Below are 20225 nucleotides of genomic sequence, written 5' to 3' on the forward strand. Positions count from 1 at the left end.
TTAATTGGTTTGATTTCTGTAACTTCTTCCTCTTTGTCCACTACCTTTTTCTCTTCGAGATTTTAATTTACATTTATTTTCAAGAGTAAACGTTTATAGTGTTTACTATATATATTTTTCTTCTCCTCTTTTTGTAAGTCTTTATTTATAAACTTGAAGAAAACCTATTAGTTGTTCTAAAGATATTTGTTCTAAGTCTTTAAACTCTTTAATCACTATAAAAATAAAATCAAACTTTGGATATAGAGATTTTAGTACTTTTTTTCTATTACTCTTTCATCACTTATTTGTTCACCATTTTGTCTCATTTAATAAATAATAGAAATGACTTTTGAGAAGTAATTAGAAATAGATCTAGAAATATCTTATTGTAATTTTGCAAAATCAACTAGTAAAACTTATAGACGAAGCTATTTTACTTGATCCACACCACCAAATACTTTTGAAGTATTTACTAGAGTGATGACTTCAAATTGTGAACAAAATCATTTTCTCTTTTCTTCTATTTTTTGAGTTATTTTTTTATTTCTATATTGATTGCTCATTCTATTGAACTTGATTCAACAAATTCATATTCTACAAATTCTCATACATCTTGAGAGTCTAGAAGAACATTCATTTAGATTTACCATATTGATAAAACAAAGAGTGAAATGATGGAAACAAGGAAAACACATCTCAATTAGTATTATATGGTGCCTATTTATATATGATGAATGAGAGGATTTCCTCAATGGAGCAGCGAGATTTCCTCGTGCAATTGAGAAAATCTCATCTGCTATGTAGTTGAGAAAATTTCTTTGTTATCACATGTCATGATTTTCTTTTGTTAATCAAAAGATTTAGAGTTGAGTGATGCTTGAAGAAGAGGTCATAACTTAACCTAAGCTCTAATAGCAAATGTTGAACTTGATAGTAAAAAGAGATATGACTATCACACAATGGAAGAGTAAGATGATGGCTATCACACAATCGAAAAGTAGGACAAGGCAAAATGCTCTATCTTTCACTCAAAACTCTTCACAATTTTAAAACTTTATGTTTCATGACCCAAGGTTTATATAGTCCCATAAATACATTATATTAATTATATTTAAAATAAATCATTCTTTTCTAAAAACCTCTAACCAATAGTTTTTGATTTGTTCTTAGATATTTAATTTATTTTTTCTCTTGATACAAATTGAATTTCTTTATGATAAGTTAATAAGTTTAATTCCAAAACCTCCCTCTCCATGTTAAAAACCCCCACTTGCAATCAGAAGAACAGGAAGAAGGTGGAGGTGTATGGCCGGTCAAATCACAAAGCCAACATTCATGGTTTATAAAGCAGCAACTGATGAGGAAAGGGATGCACGCAAAATTCTCCGATTCCATGGTCTACTTTTGATCTCCACTTCTGCACGAAGAAGACTTGACCTGTCAGCCCAATCGACGACGGAATCAACTCCAATAAATGCCAACTTCTTCCACACAGCATGCAAGTCATCTTCTTCATTTCACCAGTAGACATGGAAGACTTGTAAAGTTCTCGAGTCTTGCCCACTCACCTAAGTGGTTGGTTACCCGATCGTGTTGAGTAGCTATCCCAATTAACTTTCTTTGGTATATCTTTCCTTACGAAGCACGCTCGTCCATGATATTAATTGACGTCTTTCCTAGACAAAAAAGTTATACCAAGAGGATGCTTCTAAAAGAGGGGGAATACAGTACTCTTTAAGGATCTAGAAAACATATTACGCTGCAGATGAGGCACTTTCTTTCTTAAAATTGTCTTTATGACAATCCAAGCTTCAACCAACGCATGCAAGTTTTGTTAAGATTGTACACTAAATTATGCTTGATGTGCTGCTTAAGATTTGAGAGAGCCAATATTCACTTGAAAGAAGAAGAGAAAATGATAGATGTTAATTGCAAGTCAAATTGTAGTTTGTTTGGCGCATCCTTATGTTCATAAAAATTAATTTTTCTATTTAGAACTCTAATCTAAATTCTAATTTACCGCAAGTCAAAGTCTTCTTGGCCAGCGACGTGTAGAAAAAGAATCCATGGAATGCAGCTTAGGGATGTGAGGCTTCTCACCACTCATCTTATCTGCATCAATCAAGTCACCGCTCGTCTGTCAAACAGTGCTTATCCCACCAATTGAGACCGATGCTATCAGTTTCCAAAAAGCTGTATTAATCATGGCGGCTTTCATCCTTACGTATCTATCGTTTTACCCCTACGATGATGGAACAAAAACTTGGCCCTTACTCTTACGTCACATGATGTTATGTTGAAAGTGACGATAGAGAAAAAAAATAAGGAAGCGAGTTCAAAATTAAAAATTATGTATTTAATATAAAATCTTTAATCTATTTTAATTCATCTCTCATCTCAAATTTTATACCTAAAGTGTTACTTTACATGAGCTCTTATTTTATAAAGGGTAAACTTAAGGTTTCAGTTTTAATTATATCTTGGATAGAATTCATAAATCAAAATTCTATCTAACCACAAAGTTTAATTTATTATTCCAACCACACATAGCAAGCAAGCTGAGTGAGCTATGCCCAATTTATATATCATGGATAATGGGTACCACACATAGCATGCACCTCCACCTTCATCCTGTTCTTCTGACTGTGGCGGCTTGGAGTAAGTAGTTAGGTAGGGAGGGAGATCAAACTGCGCGCCATGGGTTTCCCTTTACGCTTCTTATCATCATTGTCGTTGTGCCTCTTGGCCCTCCTCCTCCACCGGGCCACGGTGACAATTGGGTGTTTCAGCATGGAGAGGGAGGCACTGTTGGACTTCAAAGCCGGCATCCACGACACCCATAACCGGCTATCTTCTTGGACGGGCCACCACTGTTGCACATGGAAGGGAGTGGCCTGCGACACCACCACTGGCCACGTCGTCATGCTGGACCTCCGAAACACCAATACATATGATTGGGCATTACGCGGTGAGGGGATGATGAACTCGTCATTACTTGCTTTATCACATCTGGAGCGCCTGGATCTTAGCTTCAATTATTTCATTGGGATCCGCATGCCGGAATTCATCGGCTCCTTCAAGAAACTGAGATACCTCAATCTATCTTCTACACGATTCATGGGAGGAATACCTGCTCGGCTGGGGAACCTGTCGAGCCTCTACGTTCTTGATCTAAGCGATGCTTTAGATTTTTCATCCCATGTTGACAACCTCCACTGGCTCTCTCATCTTACCTCCCTGAAGCACCTGGACTTGAGCGGGTTGAACCTAACCGATGTCCCAGATTGGTTCTCGTCGGTGAACATGCTGCCGTCCCTCCAGGTGTTAAACATGACTTACGGTGGTCTTAATAGCATCCCGGTTTATGTTGTCCACGTCAACTTCACCTCCTCTCTTACCGTCCTTGATCTCTCCAATAATAATTTCAGCTCCACCTTACCCAAATGGTTGTGGAATATTAGTGGTCTTACCCATCTTGATCTTCAGAATTCTGGGTTCCATGGGGTTATTCCTGATGCAATTGGAGACTTGGGCTCTCTTACTTTTCTTGATCTAGGAGACAATCAACTCGAGGGTACCGTGCCAAGATCCATAGTTGATCTCCGTAGACTGGAAGAATTAGATATGTCGGACAACCAATTGACAGGAAATTTGAGCGGTTGGCTGGAGCAAATGACGAATCTCATCATTTTGGATCTCAGATATAATTTATTCAACGGTTCCATGCCTTCCTCCGTTGGTAAGTTCTCTAATCTCACCGAATTGAATCTCGCTGGAAATTCTGTTGGAGGTGTCCTTTCACAAGTTCATTTTGAGAATCTTACAAGATTGCAAGTGTTGGACTTGCGTGACAACTCCATCACCATATCCATTGGACAGAGTTGGGTCCCCCCTTTCCAACTCACATATGTAGATTTAACCAAATGTCAGTTGGGACCTCAATTTCCAGAATGGTTGCAGTTTCAAACGCAGATCGAAGAATTACATTTGGCAGACTGTAAAATTGCAGGGACAATGCCCGCTTGGTTTGGGAATATTTCATCTTCTACCATCACATATTTAGACCTTTCCAACAACCAAATAGGAGGCAAGCTGCCATCTTCTTTAAAGTTCACCAAGTTGGAAATATTACATTTGGAATCCAACAGATTTGAAGGTCCATTGCCTACGATGCTACCGTCTACACTTGATACTCTATTCCTCTCCAATAATTCCTTTACAGGGCAATTACCGATATGGCGCCATGTTAACTTTGTGTTAATCTCACATAACATGCTTGACGGTGGCTTATCTTCATCAATCTGCCAATGGACATATCTCCAATATCTTGACCTTTCGAACAACAAATTACTTGGTGAGATCCCTTATTGTCTGGGAAAATCATTAGAATATCTTTATTTCTTGATTTTGGACAACAATCACATCTCAGGTGAAATTCCACACACGATCGGATTTTTATGTGACCTTCGGCTATTGCAACTAAAAAATAACAGTTTTTCGGGTGAGGTTCCTTTGTCATTGAAAAATTGTACAAATTTATGGTTTCTTGATCTGACTCAAAATAATCTTGTCGGAAGTATAACGCTATGGATGGGAGAAAATCTACAACAAATGCACGTACTTCGTCTACGTTCAAATATGTTTTCTGGAGTTATTCCCTGGCAACTTGTTCGATTTGAACATCTTCACATATTGGATCTTGCCAATAACAATTTCTCTGGATCAATACCTCACAACATTGGTAATTTAAGTGCCATGAGATCTACATCACAATATTATGATTTTTGTACTGTTGAATTAGATGTCTTTACAAAGGGACAAGATCTTCATTATTTAAAATGCAGCATGCAACTTATGAAAAGTTTGGATCTTTCAAATAATAGTCTAACCGGAGAGATCCCGAAAGGAATTGGAGACCTTGCAGGACTCAAGAACTTAAATTTGTCAAGAAATTATTTACAAGGAAAAATCCCTTGGGAGATAGGAGGAATGAAATCATTAGAATCCCTTGATCTATCGATAAATGATCTTTCTGGTAGTATTCCTGAGAGCTTATCGGCTTTATATTTCTTGAGCTATTTGAATTTGTCATATAATAATCTTTCGGGAATGATACCATCTGGTCGTCAACTTCAAACACTCAATGATCCATCCATTTACATGGGTAATGCCGACTTATGTGGACCACCTACTTTCAAAAGTTGTTTTGATAATAAAACAACTCAAATTGATATACAAGAGCACAAGAAGGAGATTTCCGATTGGCTATGGTTCTATATTAGCATGGTACTAGGATTTGTGATGGGATTTTGGATATTTTGTGGTATTCTCTTCCTCAAAGACGCATGGAGGCATGCTTATTTCCATTTCATCGATGATGTGTATGATTGGGTTTGGGTGCAATGGAAATTAATTCTTCCACGATTGTTGAGACGTTAATCCTAAAATTTCTAGTGCGGATGATCCTAGGCTTTCCGGTAGATGAGGAGAAGGTATGTCATCACTCTACTTTTTATTTATATGATATTTTGGATTCCTAGATGTTGGTTGTGATAGATGAAAAAAGAATTTGTATTGTTGATTTAAGAAAGGATGGGCTGCTATATTTATGGAGTTTGAGATCAATTTCTATGTAATGTGGTTGTTTACGGTCTTCTTCTTCTATTTGATGCTTGCATAATTATAACATCGTGCAAGAACAGATTTTTCTCTCTTACACGATTCACTTGGTGCATGCCTTTTCAATATCGGAAACTTCGACTTTGTCATGCGCATGCTTCAGAGAGTAAGTTTTAAATTTGAAAGAGTATATATATATGTATGATTTTGAATTCCTATTCATTCCCTACCAATCAGAGAGTAAATAGAGCTATAGATTAATTATTCTAAAATTATTGAGTATGTTGTGATTTTAGAGAAACAAATAGTCATTCTCACATAAGAAAGAAAATATTATGATTGTTTATTGGATTGGTTTATATTATTCGAATGATTCGGAAAAGAAGGAGAGTTTTGATTACTATATCAATTATAATAATCTATGATAAACGTAAGTATCGAATGATTATGTCTAACTTGTTTTCCAATTTAATAATATATTTGTTAATAATGAAGTTATGTGATTTGCAAACGTTAAATTGGCTTTTGAAAATAAGATTTTCGATATTGCATTTGTTTAAAATAAGTAAATTATTTAATTAATATATTTTCCAATGCTATATTGTTGGACATATTTCAAATAAGGTGTCAATATGTTATTTTAGATGATGGTTAATTGTTCTCGATTTGTTGGTTTTGATTCAGACTTTATTAATTGTTGTTGTCACAAGGATAAATGTATTACCTATTAATGGAGATTAAATATGATTTTGATCCTTGTCACAAGGATACAATATGGTCATAGCCATTAGCACTTCGACTTTTATTTTAATATATGCCCTTTATTATAGTTATGACTATCGATGAATTTAAATAGGAAGGCAATAGCTAAACTTATACTGATTTTTTATTAATTATTAATAATCTTGGCATTAAAATGAAATCTATCCACTTATGTTTTGTTATGCAAATGTATTCAAAAATTATATTATCTTATGTGCTTATTAAGCTAAAAAGTTGTGATTTGAAAAGCATGTAAAGTTATGTTTGCCCGTTATATAAGTGTATAGTTTTATAAAATGCATCCATGAGAAATTTTGCTAATATATGAGTTTTGGTGTTTACTAAGTTGTGGTTGCTCATATCTTTGTTAAATTTTTTCAGATGCCTGCGAGTAGATTGAATTCGATTATGTATCGAGACAATAAATTATATCGTTTATGGTTCAAACTCTTGAGACTTGTGATGTAATAATCCATTAGTGGGATGTCTTTGGTGAACTTATTTATGTTTGAGAGCTCAATATGTCGTTGCTGGATATTATGGACGTATATGTTTTGTATTGTGTCAAGTGCATGGATTTTGATTTAAGTTACGTACAAGTTTAAACCTTGCAATTCTCATATGAAAACTTATGGAACTGTAGTTAAAATATTATGACATATGTTGTGATGATGAATGATTAAGAGAGGGAGATGTTGACAACAACTCTGCCATCACCTTAAAAACCCTTAGTTTCTATCATCTTTAGCTTTATGGAATAATAAAAATGATAACTTAACACAGCTCTATCAGTTAAGCCTTAACCAATGAGTGTTGTATGCTCCAATAGGCAGGAGAAGTTTGACCGAATGGCAGCCAATAGTATGGACATGAATCAATAGCCAATAGATGGATACAGTTGCGCCAAGAAGGTGAGTTCTTCATGATCGACATAGAGGCTAAATCCCTGCTCGCCTTTTCGAAGCTCTGTTTTCGAAGCTCGCCATTTCATTACTTAGGTGGCTTAATGTTATTTCTTTTATGATTTGTCATCCAAAGCCGATGATCTTAAAATTTTTAATCTTAATCACATAAGTTGATCTTCTTCTCTTTTTGTTTTCTTATCATACATGTCTATGTAATTGGAGGTGATGAAACTCAAAACGGAGCCTCTACAATATTTGGGCTAATTATCAAATAAAAGCACTTTAACATGTGTTTTTGTTGGTATATGTTCACTTTATAAGTTCATTGTATCGTGACGACAAATTTTAGTGCTTCCCCTCTTGATGATTAGTTCCTCCTCATTGAATTATCTAATGTGTTTCAGGAAATCTAAAAGCATGGGCTAAAAGTTTCTATGGTATTCCAAAAGATTATAGAAAATAATGTTTTAGAATTATTATATGGTAGTTCATTTTTTTTCTAATAAACCTGTCATCATCATTTCTTCTATTTAAAATGATTTGATAACTTTTGTCTATTAAAAAAAATTAATTTTTTTTATTATGTTAGATCAATTAAAGATTTGGATCATTCTCCAAGGAATTAAAGTATTTTTTACATCTTGTTCTCTCTCTTAAAATCTAAGATATATAGAATATCTATTCTATAGAAGAAATAAACTTCTTAAATATGGCTCCTAAAATAATGACATTTCAATTCTTTTAGTATTGCTCTAATTTAATAGTAAGATTAACCCAAGTCATCCGTTCACTCTATATCATGTCTTCCTAGTCAAAACAAATATAAGAGATTTTGAATAGAAAACAAAGTCATATCTTCCTAGTCAAAACAAATATTAAGAGAGTTTGAATAGAAAACAAAGTCATATCATATGCAAGTTATCTCTATATTATGCCAAGGCTAGATATCCAACTAACAATGACTCATATATATATATATATATATATATATATATATATATATATATATATATATATATATATATATATATATATATTCTTAGCGGAAGCATACATGTATGTATATATATTCTTCAAATCTTGTTCTCTTTCTTAAAATCTAGAGATACATATGATATTTATAAAAGAAACAAATCCCATTAATAGAGCTCTAATTTAGTGGTAAGATTGATCCAAGCCGTTCATCTACTCTATATCAAGTCTTCCTAGTAAAACAAATATTAAAAGACTCTAGCAGAAAATAAAGTATATCAGGCGCAAATGTTGAGTCTGTCACTTTAAATCCAATGAAAGCGAAAGGAACAATTGAGGTAAAGATAATTCAAAAGAAAGTAAAATACCTTGATAATATTTTATTCCTATTTTATCACATAACTTATTTACCTTTGGACAATTGATGAATGATGGATATTTATTTATTATTAAAATAAATATTATATTTGATAAAAAGCTAAATTGAATTTGGGAGACCAATGAAGGTAAAAACAAATTTAGATTCCATTAAAACTAAACACTCAACGGAATCAAGTGATAGATCCTACTCCAACATGTTCATCATCAACCTCGTCTAGTAGCAGTTCAGATTCATCAAATGATTTCTCAACAGAATATCATACGGTTCTCGATGTTGAATCTTGAATTTTGATGATGAAATCAATTGATGAAGTTATAATCTAATGTGTGTTTGAGTGACGCAGGACTATCTTTGATCATGAAAAGATAAATCGATTAAAGTAGGGGAATCAAACGTTAGGTCATAGTTGAACATATCAAAAGATTGGATGTTGGGTCAGAGGATTGGTCGATGTGCCAAAATGACTTCATGCCATGAGTTGGGCATCGGGCCAAAGGATCAGATATTGTGCCAAGGAAATTGAAAGTTACGGAAGGTCAATATGCTGATTAGGCAATACGCGGAAGGAGAGAATGATGCACGAAAGGATCGGACAAAGCGCCGTATGAACCAAATAATACCGAACAACATAGAATTCTTGTAATCGGTTGTGTCTTAATTGATCATGGTTAGATCGTAATTGAATTAGTTTTAGGTATAACTACGCAAACTCAAATAGCGACCCATTGGACATGAGTTGGGACTGTTTTAGGTTAAGTGGAAGGTCAATTCAGTGACCTAAGATTAGGTAGAACAACCTATGAGATGGAAAAATCAAGAGCACACTTTTCCAATCTGTCAAACGGTGGTACCACCTAGTGTTAGTATGTCAGGGGGTGGTATCGCCCAAACATAGTCTCCCAGACTATCAAGCGGTGGTACCACTAGATTGGGCGGTGGTATTGCCCAACACAAGCGGTTGTACCGTTAGGACTCGGGAAACATAGGATGAGACCTTTTTTTACTCTATTTTTGAAGTCATTTGGGGTCTATAAATATCCTAGCTATTCTTACATGAAAAGCACGAAATTGAGTAGAAATAGGGAAAAGAATACTTGAGGAAAAATATTAGAAACTCTCTTATGATTTAGAATCTTTTCCTCTTAGAGTTAGTTTTCTAAGGGACAAGTGAGGTTTAAAAGAGAGGTGTAAAGGTTCTCTCTTGAGCCTATGAAAAGGAGAAAGAGTTATAAGGGTAATTGATCTTCACCCATTAGAGAGAAGATCAATAGTAGAAGTCGGTGGCCTCGAGTGAAGAGGAATCAAGAGTGGAGGTAAGTCATGACGACCGAGCTACTATAAATTTGGTGTGCATCTTCTTTATGCTCTTCATTACTATTATTTTTCTGTTTTAATTGCTTATTATGTTTACTCTAAGTCAAGCATACTTCGATATCATTTCCGATATGTTCCATCAAATCAAGTTTTTCAAATCATTAAAGTTTTTTAAATCGACGTCATTTTCCTAAAAGCACTAATTCACATTGTTTTCCTAAAAACACTAATTTGCTCTTTTTTTTTGTCCTAACACTCAACACATTGGTATTCCTTAAAATAAGTTCATCAAGTTTGCTCTTTTTTGTCTATTTAAAATGTTGTAAAGTCCTTAATAGGTTAGTATAGCACAGCAGATGACTTAAAGTTCGTATTGGAATTTTTTGTGTGTGTGTGTTGGTTCCATCTTGCTAACTATGGTCTTGCCTACCTACTGACTCAAGTAGGTGATGGTGCATGTCCCACATGGACTCGTGGGTTCTTCCGGTGGAAGCATGGTTTTATCTTTCGATTTAAATCATGTATGCTCATCAAACATGTACAAGCTGAAGTGTTTTCTTTTATGATTGTTATTATTATTATTGTTTTTGTCCTCCGAGACGAACGAACTTTGCAAGTCTGATGAGAGGAAGAGGACGCAACCGATGTAGCCATTTTTATCCTATCTTTTGTTGCTACACATGCGATTCGATAACTTCCTGTCCAGCTAGATATTAAAATTTTTATTATATGAAAAATATCAGTATAAAAATTATTACTTTTAGTTAATCCAAATTGAAGTCTGAAATTTCTTATATTCTAAAAATTATCTGAATCCTTTTTAAATCTACTAAGAGAAATTTAAGAACACCCAAATGTGTATCTCTCTAATCGAGATCTTAGATTTATGTTATATGTACCAAAATAATTTCTAATTTATTAAAAATTAATTTTTATATTTAGATCTCTAATCTAAATTCTAATTTACCCAAGTCAAAGTCTTCTTGGCCAGTGATGTGTAGAAAAAGAATTCATGGAATGCAGCTTAGGGATGTGAGGCTTCTCACCGCTCATCTTCGTCTGTCAAACAGTGCTTATCCCACTGATTGAGAACGATGCTATCGGTTTCCAAAATTCTATCTAATCATAAAGTTTAATTTATTATTCCAACCACACATATATATTTCATGCCCAATTTATATATCATGGATAATGGGTACCAATTTATATATTTCAAAAGAGCAATCAAGAGAATTAATAATGGAATAAAACTATCTCACGAGTCAATCCAAATATATTTGGTATATCATCTCCAATGGAAATTATTTTCTATTTAGAAATGAAACTCCAAAGAGTCTACTTTTCCAAGTAAATTAGGTACCGACGAAATACTGACTATTTTGCACCCAAGTTATTTCGGTCAGTCAACTGTTTCTGAGTCAAAGTGGTGCAATCTCGATCAATTCTATGCATACTTGGCTTCACGTTCATGATCCACATGATGCTCCGCATCATAACCACTGGTTCCGTCCATCCGAACTCTTACCCCTTTCGTCACATATGAAGTCTCCGATGGTGAAGGTGCTCTCCGCATGGCCACGAAACTTGGATTGGGCTGATAAGTCAAAGTCGGTACAATTAATTCCATGCATGATATGGAAATTTGACCATGGAATGGAAGAAATTGTGTGCATCAGTTGGCTTATAAATTTGTGATTCGGCATAGCGTAGCATGCACCTCCACCTTCGCCCTGTTCTTCTGATTGTGGCAGCTAGGAGTAGGGAGGGAGGGAGGGAGATCAAACTGCGCGCCATGGGTTTCCCTTTACGCTTCTTATCATCATTGTCGTTGTGCCTCTTGGCCCTCCTCCTCCACCGGGCCACGGTGACAAGTGGGTGTTTCAGCTTGGAGAGGGAGGCACTGTTGGACTTCAAAGCCGGCATCCACGACACCCGTAACCGGCTATCTTCTTGGGTAGGCCAAGACTGCTGCGCATGGGAGGGGGTCATCTGTGGTGCCACCACTGGCCACGTCGTCATGCTCGACCTCCGGAATACGTTTGATCGGGCATTACGCGGTGAGAGGATGATGAACTCGTCATTGCTTGCTTTATCTCATTTGAAGCACTTGGATCTTAGCGTCAATGATTTCAGGAGAATCCGCATACCGGAATTCATCGGCTCCTTCAAGAAACTGAGATACCTCAATCTATCTTCTACAAATTTCATGGGAGGAATACCTGCTCGGCTGGGGAACCTTTCGAGCCTCTACGTTCTTGATCTAAGCGATGCTTTAGATTTTGCATACCATGTTGACAACCTCGACTGGCTCTCCCATCTTACCTCCCTGAAGAACCTGGACTTGAGCTGGTTGAAGCTAACCGGTGCCCCAGATTGGTTCTCATCCGTGAACATGCTGCCATCCCTCCAAGTGTTAAGTATGTCTTATGTTGGTCTCGATACCATCCCAGCTTCTGTTGTCCATGTCAACTTCACCTCCTCTCTTACCGTCCTTGATCTCTCCTATAATCATTTCGACTCCACCTTACCCAAATGGTTGGGGAATATTACTAGTCTTACCCATCTTGATCTCTATTATTCTGGGTTATATGGCATTATTCCCGATGCAATTGGAGACTTGGGCTCTCTTACTTTTCTTGATCCAGGAGACAATCAACTCGAGGGTACCGTACCGAGATCCATGGTTGATCTTCGTAGACTGAAAGAATTACATATGCCAGGCAACCGATTGACAGGAAATTTGAGCGATTTGCTAGAGCAAATGACGAATCTCATCATTTTGGATCTCGGGTCTAATTTATTCAACGGTTCCATGCCTTCCTCCGTTGGTAAGTTCTCTAATCTCACCGAATTGAATCTCGCTGGAAATTCTGTTGGAGGTGTCCTTTCAGAAGTTCATTTTGAGAATCTTACGAGATTACAAGTATTAGACTTGTATGGCAACTCCATCACCATATCAATTGGGCAGAGTTGGGTCCCCCCTTTCCAACTCACATATGTAGATTTATCCAAATGTCAGTTGGGACCTCAATTTCCAGAATGGTTACAGTTTCAAACACAGATCGAAGAATTATATTTGGCAGACTGTAAAATTGCAGGGACAATGCCAGCTTGGCTTTGGAATATTTCATCTTCTACCATCACAGAGTTAGACCTTTCCAACAACCAAATAGGAGGCAAGCTGCCATCTTCTTTAAAGTTCACCAAGTTGGTTATATTATATTTGGATTCCAATAGATTTGAAGGTCCATTGCCTAAGATGCTACCGTCTACACTTGATACTCTATACCTCTCCAATAATTCCTTTACAGGGCAATTGCCGATATGGCCCTATATTCAATTAGTGGCACTCTCAGATAACATGCTTGATGGGGGTTTATCTTCATCAATCTGCCAATGGACATATCTCCAATATCTTGACCTTTCGAACAACAAATTACTTGGTGAGATCCCTTATTGTCTGGGAAAATCATTACAAAATCTTTATATCTTGAATTTGGGCAACAATCACTTCTCGGGTGAAATTCCACACACGATCGGATTTTTAAGTGGGCTTCGGCGTTTGCAACTGAAAAATAATAGTTTTTCGGGTGAGGTTCCTTTGTCATTGAAAAATTGTACAAATTTATGGTTTCTTGATCTGGCTCAAAATAATCTTGTCGGAAGTATAACGCTATGGATGGGAGATAATCTACAACAACTGCAAGTACTTCGTCTAAGTTCAAATATGTTTTCTGGAGTTATTCCCTGGCAACTTGCTCAATTTAAGTTGCTTCAAATATTAGATCTTGCAAATAATAATCTATCTAGATCAATACCTCACAACATTGGTAATTTAAGTGTCATGAGATCTACATCACAATATTATGATTTTTGTTCTGATAAATTAGATGTCTTTACAAAGGGACAAGATCTTTATTATTTACAATGCAGTATAAAACTTATGAAAAGTATGGATCTTTCGAACAATAGTTTAACCGGAGAGATCCCAAAAGGAATCGGAGATCTTGCGGGACTCAAGAACTTAAATTTGTCGAGAAATCATTTACAAGGTAAAATCCCTCGGGAGATAGGAGGAATGAAATCATTAGAATCCCTTGATCTATCAATAAATGATCTTTCTGGTAGCATTCCTGATAGTTTATCGGTTTTATATTCCTTGAGCTACTTGAATTTATCATATAATAATCTTTCGGGAAGGATACCAACCGGTCATCAACTCCAAACACTCAATGATCCATCCATTTACATGGGCAATACCGACTTATGTGGACCACCAACTTCCAAAAGTTGTTTTAATAATAAAACAACTCGAAATATTATACAAGAGTACAAGAAGGAGATTCCTGAGTGGCTATGGTTCTATATCAGCATGGTATTAGGATATGTGATGGGATTTTGGACCTTTTATGATATTCTCTTCCTCAAAGATACATGGAGGTATACTTATTTTCATATGATTGATCATATGTATGATTGGTTATGGGTGCAATGGCATTTAATCTTTTGACGATTGTTTAGACTTTAATCCTAAAATTTCTAGTGCGGATGATGCAAGACTTTACCGTAGATGGGGAGAAGGTATGTCATCACTCTATTTTTTTTATTTATATGGTATTTTAGATTTGTAGATAGGTATTGATCAATTTCTATGTAATTTGGGTCTTCTTCTACTTGATGTTTTCATAATCATAACATCGTTGGCTCATTGTTTTAAAGTAGAAAAATATTAGAAAAAGAAGAGAACATACAACCGAGTTTCTGTACGAAGATATAGTCTAAAAATATACTATATTGAATTTAAAGGAACAAACACATTACTTTCAAAATGATATAATAGATATTATAATTTGACTAGTGTGTGTGGATTGGACACAGAGGAAGCGAAGGGTGGCTTTGGCATAGGGAGAAAAGAAAAAGAAAAACAAACGGTGTGAGATTTAATAAGGATGATGTTTTTATATCAAGAGAGTAATATATGATTTTGAATTCCTTTCACTCCCTATCCAAAGAGTAAATAGGACTATAGATTAATTAATCTAAGATCATTGAGTATGTTGTGATCTTAGATAAAAAAAATAGTCATTCTCAGATTAAAAAAGAAAATATTATGATTGTTTATTGGATTGGTTTATATTATTCGAATGATTTAGGAAAAGAAGAAGAATGTTGATCACTATATCAGTTATAATAATCTACGATTAACGTAAGTATGGAATGATTTTGTCTAACTTGTTTTCCAATTTAATAATATATATTTGTTAATAATGAAGTTATGTGGTTTGCAAATGTTAAATTGGCTTTTGAAAATAAGATTTTTGATATTACATTTGTTTAAAATAATTAAAATATTTGATTATTATATTTTTGAATGCTATATTGTTGGACATATTTCAAATGATAGGTAAGGAGTTATGCACTGGAAGGATATGTCAATATGTTATTTTAAATGATGGTTATTTTTTCAATCTGTTAGTTTTAATTTGGATCTTATCAATTGGGGTTATGTATTACTCGTAAGTTCATAAACTAGTTTCTTATGGGGCATGACATAGGGATAAATATCTTACCTATACATGGAGGTTGAATATGTTTTTGATTCTTGTCATGGGATATAATATGGTTATAGCCATTAGATATATGTCTTTTGTTATAGTTATGACTATTTAATGAATTTTAGATGTGAAAGCTTAGTTATACTTATACTGATTCATAATTAGTAAAATAATCTTTACATTAAAATGAAATATATCCACTTATGTTTTGTTATACAAACATTTTCAAAGATTATATTATCTTATGTGCTTGTTATGCTAAAAGTGATGATTTGAAAAGCATGTTTATTCCTTATTTAAGAATAAAAGAGGGTTCAGCATTTATGTATAGTTTTCTAAAATGCATTTATTTCAATTTAGTGGTAAAACTGGTCTAAGTCGTTCATCTACTCTATATCAAGTCTTCCTAGTAAAACAAATATTAAGAGACTCTAGCAGAAAATAAAGTATGTCATACGCAAATGTTGACTCTATCACTCCAAATCGTCTCCACATTATGCCAAAGCCATGAATTGGACATATGACTAACAACCCTTTTTCTTTCTCTCTCTCTCTCTCTCTCTCTCTCTCTCTCTCTCTCTCTCTATATATATATATATATATATATATATATATATATATATATATATATATATATATATATATATATGTAGAGAGAGAGAAATCTTAGCATGTTTTCTATTACTCTTTGATCACTTATTTGTTCATCATTTCATCTCATATGATGAATAATAGAAATAACTTTTAAATAGTAATCAAAAATAGATTCAGAAATACCTTACTGTAATTTTTCAAGCTCAACTTGTAAAACTTGTAGATGAAGATTTTTTACATTATCAACACCACTAAATGCTTTTGAAGTATTTTCCAAGACTCTTTTGAAATATTTATTAGAGCAATGATCTCGAATATTGTATCATTAAACCCTTAGTAGATCGTGAAGGAAGCTTTTTTTTCTTCTTTCTTCTATCTCTGAGTTTTTTTCTTATTTTGCATTTATTACTCCTATGTTGGACTTAGTTCAACAAATATCCTAGAAGAATCTTCATTTGGATATATCATATATCTTTTTTTTTTTTTTTTTTGTCAATCTAGGGAATTAGAGTTAGATTTAGGAATCACTATAAGCGATAGATTTAGAGATAAAAGCGATATATCATATTATCTTAGTATATCTTCTCTTGTTAACATCAAATAAGTTAAGTATTTTTCACATCTTGTTTTCTCTCTTAAAATCTAAAGATATGTAGAATATCTATAGAAAAATTTAATATGGCTCCTAAGATAATGACATTCCAACCCCTTTAATACTACTCCAATTTAATGGTAAGATTAAACAAAGTCATCCATCCAATCTTTATGAGGAATTCCTAGTCAAAACAAATCTTAAAAAGACTTTGAACAGAAAACAAAATCATGTCAGATGACTCTGTCATTCCATGTCATCTCTATATTATGCCAAAGTTATGAGTTGGACATCCAACTAACACAGACTCCTCATATATATATATATATATATATATATTTCATATTTTATTCTTTCTCTTAAAATAACAAAGACTAACATGCAATGTGACCATTCATGCTTTCCCCCCCTTTGATCCATTTTCTGAAGGAAAAAAGTGTAGTATGTTATTGGCAGTGCATTATCCATTTCACTGGTGTCTTACCTGAACATATACAATAAGTTGTTTGCTTATTTAGCTGATTGCTGATTTGAAGTTTACATATTAAGTTGAAGATGAATATATTGTCTCTTTCCTTTATTTTGTTGTAGCATAGGTAAAATGAAGCACATTTTCTGCCACATTTGTTAAAATAATCAGTCTACTGGAACTTACGTAGGGATTCATTTGGTCAACTTGGAGTGTACAATAATTCCAAAGACTTGCTTATTGCAATGAAATGTTTGAGATATTATGCATAACTGTCAATCATATGTTCAGAGGATGTGCATACTTTTCGGGAAAATATGTTAATTATTCTTTTTGAGTCCAAGCACTTGAATCATGCATTATCAGAAATTATAATTTATATTCATCTGCGCTTTTACTTCTCGTGGTGATTTGACATGTATGAGATGATAAGCAAAAGTTAGATTGACAACAATATAAATGACTGATATTGACAATATATAAAATGATTGGGTTACCATACAACAAGTGATGTATCTAATGGTTTTGATGTGCTTGTATATATCATTTCAAGATAATTATTCATAAGCTAGGTCAAGCACAATTTGGATCTTAATATCAATGGTAAGATCATACAAATATCAGGATTTTCAGTGATCAAAGTTCTATCGTTTAAACCAAATCATATAAGGTGTGGCTAGGTGTGCTCATGCATGTGAAACGCTTTTTCCGGGCAGAGTTGTGTCAAAATGCTTCATGGAGCCCATTTACTACTTTGAAATGAATATTAAATTTTTTTCCGAGGGGGCTACAAGAATCATCTACATGGCATGGATCCAATTACATGCCAACCTTGGATTTTTTTCACAATAGCTTGAATTCAGTATGGTGGACCATGGTTGATCTGTACCGAAGCTATCTCTTTCCTGAAGTAAATAAGAATTTCTCTCTGCATAGCATATCAGATATTGGCTTAACCAGTAAAATTAACAGTTGATGCTATGATGGGGATAAAGAAATTATATCAGATGAAGATATGGCAGGGTGATCCTTGTGCTCCGCAGCAATTCATTTGGAGTGGAGTAAATTGCACCTACTCAAGCTCTGGTACCCCAAGAGTCACCTCATTGTAAGCTCCAAGATTTGGTTGTTTTAAAAGACATCAATAAAAAGCACTGATTCTGATGTAATGATTTCTACTTTATTTTCTTTAACAGAAACCTCTCTTATCTTGGGTTGAATGGTGCTATACCAAATGCTTTGGCTAATCTGAAGGCCCTTAACTATTTGTAAGTTTCTAAATTTATTGTCAGAGGCTGCTGGCTAGCAACATCATGCAGACAACTTGAGAACAACTTGTAGATGTTGCATGAAATTGACTTGTTACCCTTTTACTTGTGTATTTTATTCACTTCTAATCTCCTTTTTCTAACTCCATAAACAAAAGGCTTTTGTTTTTTCATGTTAGTTGCCAAAATTAGGAATGCAGATGGACCAGTTTACAAACCAAAGCATTAGCTTGGGGTTTTCTTTAACCACATCCTATATCATCCAAACTGAACTAAACCAAAACACTATTGTTGTGTTTTGCTTCTAATATGGCTTTACTCATGAAATCTGGTTTCAAAGGACCAAAGTTATAGAGATCAACATGTAGCTACTTTTTTTTTTAATGAAATTTCTTATGAAAACATATCAATAACTAATGTAATCCATGTATTTTGTCTCAGGGACTTGTCAAACAATGATTTAACAGGCCCAATACCGCCCTCTTTAGAAGAATTGACATCACTCACTGTGCTGTAAGAACAGATTTTTCTCTCTTACACAATTCACCTGGTGCATGCGTTTTCAATATCGAAAACTTCAATTTTGTCGTGCGCATGCTTCAGGACTTCTCTCTCCACATATTATATGCTAATGGTTGAGCAATATCAAACTTTTTGCAGAATTTTGTCAAATAACCGACTCAATGGGCCTATTCCAGCTTCTTTGTGTGATGGACAATCAAAAGGATTGCTTGAGTTGAGGTTTGTGCTGTAGTCTAACATCCCAAATCTTCCCACAATTCCTTCTACCTAATACTAATGTCTTATGAACTTTATGTTCTGCAAAGAGTGGACAACAATCCCGATATATGTCTCTGTCATAGTACATGTCAAATTGGCAGCGAAGGAAGGAAGCTTGCTACAGTCACCATTGTGCTGATCTCTGTCGTCCCAGCGCTGATTATACTGCTGCTCCTATCATTGCTTTTATTCTTCTTGAGGAGAAGAAAATCTACAACAAAATTATGTAAGTGGTTTTAAGCAAGTAATAGCTTATAAACATACAATTATGTTGTATTATGTCCTTCTCTTTTTCACAAAAAGGCAATGTTAGATGTGAGATAGAACTCTTCTTACCTGTATAAATAATATCAGGACATGTCTTCTCTGATATCAGAGAGAAAAATAACTTCTTTTATTGCTGAAAAGATTTTTTTTTCTCTTTTATCTACGGTAACAAAAGTGAGACTCGTAAAGCAAGGATTTCTTGCTTGGTTACTGTATCTGCCGTAGATGTTAGCATCCAAACAACATCTTTATCTAAATATTTTTATGGTTTAGTTGGAGCGAACAGCTAAAACAGATGTAAGCTTACGGTTGATACCACACACTACTTCAAGGGAAGTTTCTATTCCATAAGACCATTCATTATGATGAACATTCCCAACTCTGATTTGGGGTGTAATTATGCTGATCTTTTTCAATTCTAGTCTTGTCTAAATTCTGCCTGAGATTAAAATTTTGATAAAGCTAAGTTCTTTATCAAATAGATCAAGATTAAATGAGTCAATTTTTAAGCCATGTGTAATACAAACTTATAAACAACTAGTGGGTTGATAAATAATAATTTATTATCTACCATTCTACCAAAGCTTGACAAACCTTGTATATAAGTGTGATTGCCTAAAATTAAGTCAGTTAATTTTTGGCTAATTTTTGGCTAACCTAAAGTGTGTTTTAGGTTCATCAATGTTCTTTACGCTCATTATTATAGTCTGTTTTAGAATTATCTACACAACTTTTCTAAATTAATTACATGATCCTGGACATAT

The 20225-nt window shown here is 34.3% G+C and overlaps 2 protein-coding genes across 3 annotated transcripts; both read left to right on the plus strand.

Annotated features, from left to right (window-relative positions):
* Window positions 1–2617: 2617 nt before the first annotated feature.
* On the plus strand, window positions 2618–7574 carry LOC135671252 (receptor-like protein EIX2). 2 transcript variants are annotated; one of them, XM_065179271.1, is made up of 2 exons: window positions 2618–5474; window positions 7193–7574. In XM_065179271.1, exon 1 carries the CDS (start codon window positions 2680–2682, stop codon window positions 5419–5421), a length of 2742 nt encoding a protein of 913 aa, XP_065035343.1. In that variant the 5' UTR covers window positions 2618–2679; the 3' UTR covers window positions 5422–5474; window positions 7193–7574. The 2 variants fall into 2 exon arrangements, with proteins under 2 accessions (XP_065035343.1, XP_065035342.1); XM_065179270.1 differs by lacking the exon at window positions 7193–7574 and adding an exon at window positions 6745–6991.
* Window positions 7575–11647: 4073 nt separating this feature from the next.
* Window positions 11648–14644, plus strand: LOC135671163 (receptor-like protein EIX2). The gene has a single exon (XM_065179118.1). The coding sequence runs from the start codon at window positions 11648–11650 to the stop codon at window positions 14444–14446; it is 2799 nt and encodes a 932-aa protein (XP_065035190.1). The 3' UTR covers window positions 14447–14644.
* The last annotated feature ends 5581 nt before the right edge of the window (window positions 14645–20225 follow it).

This window comes from Musa acuminata, unplaced genomic scaffold (genome assembly GCF_036884655.1).
Source record: "Musa acuminata AAA Group cultivar baxijiao unplaced genomic scaffold, Cavendish_Baxijiao_AAA HiC_scaffold_1138, whole genome shotgun sequence".
Classification (NCBI taxonomy): domain Eukaryota; kingdom Viridiplantae; phylum Streptophyta; class Magnoliopsida; order Zingiberales; family Musaceae; genus Musa; species Musa acuminata.

Coding starts and splice junctions, on each gene's coding strand:
- LOC135671252 (XM_065179271.1), top strand. CDS start 2,680: ATGGGTTTCCCTTTACGCTTCTTATCATCATTGTCGTTGTGCCTCTTG.
- LOC135671163 (XM_065179118.1), top strand. CDS start 11,648: ATGCACCTCCACCTTCGCCCTGTTCTTCTGATTGTGGCAGCTAGGAGT.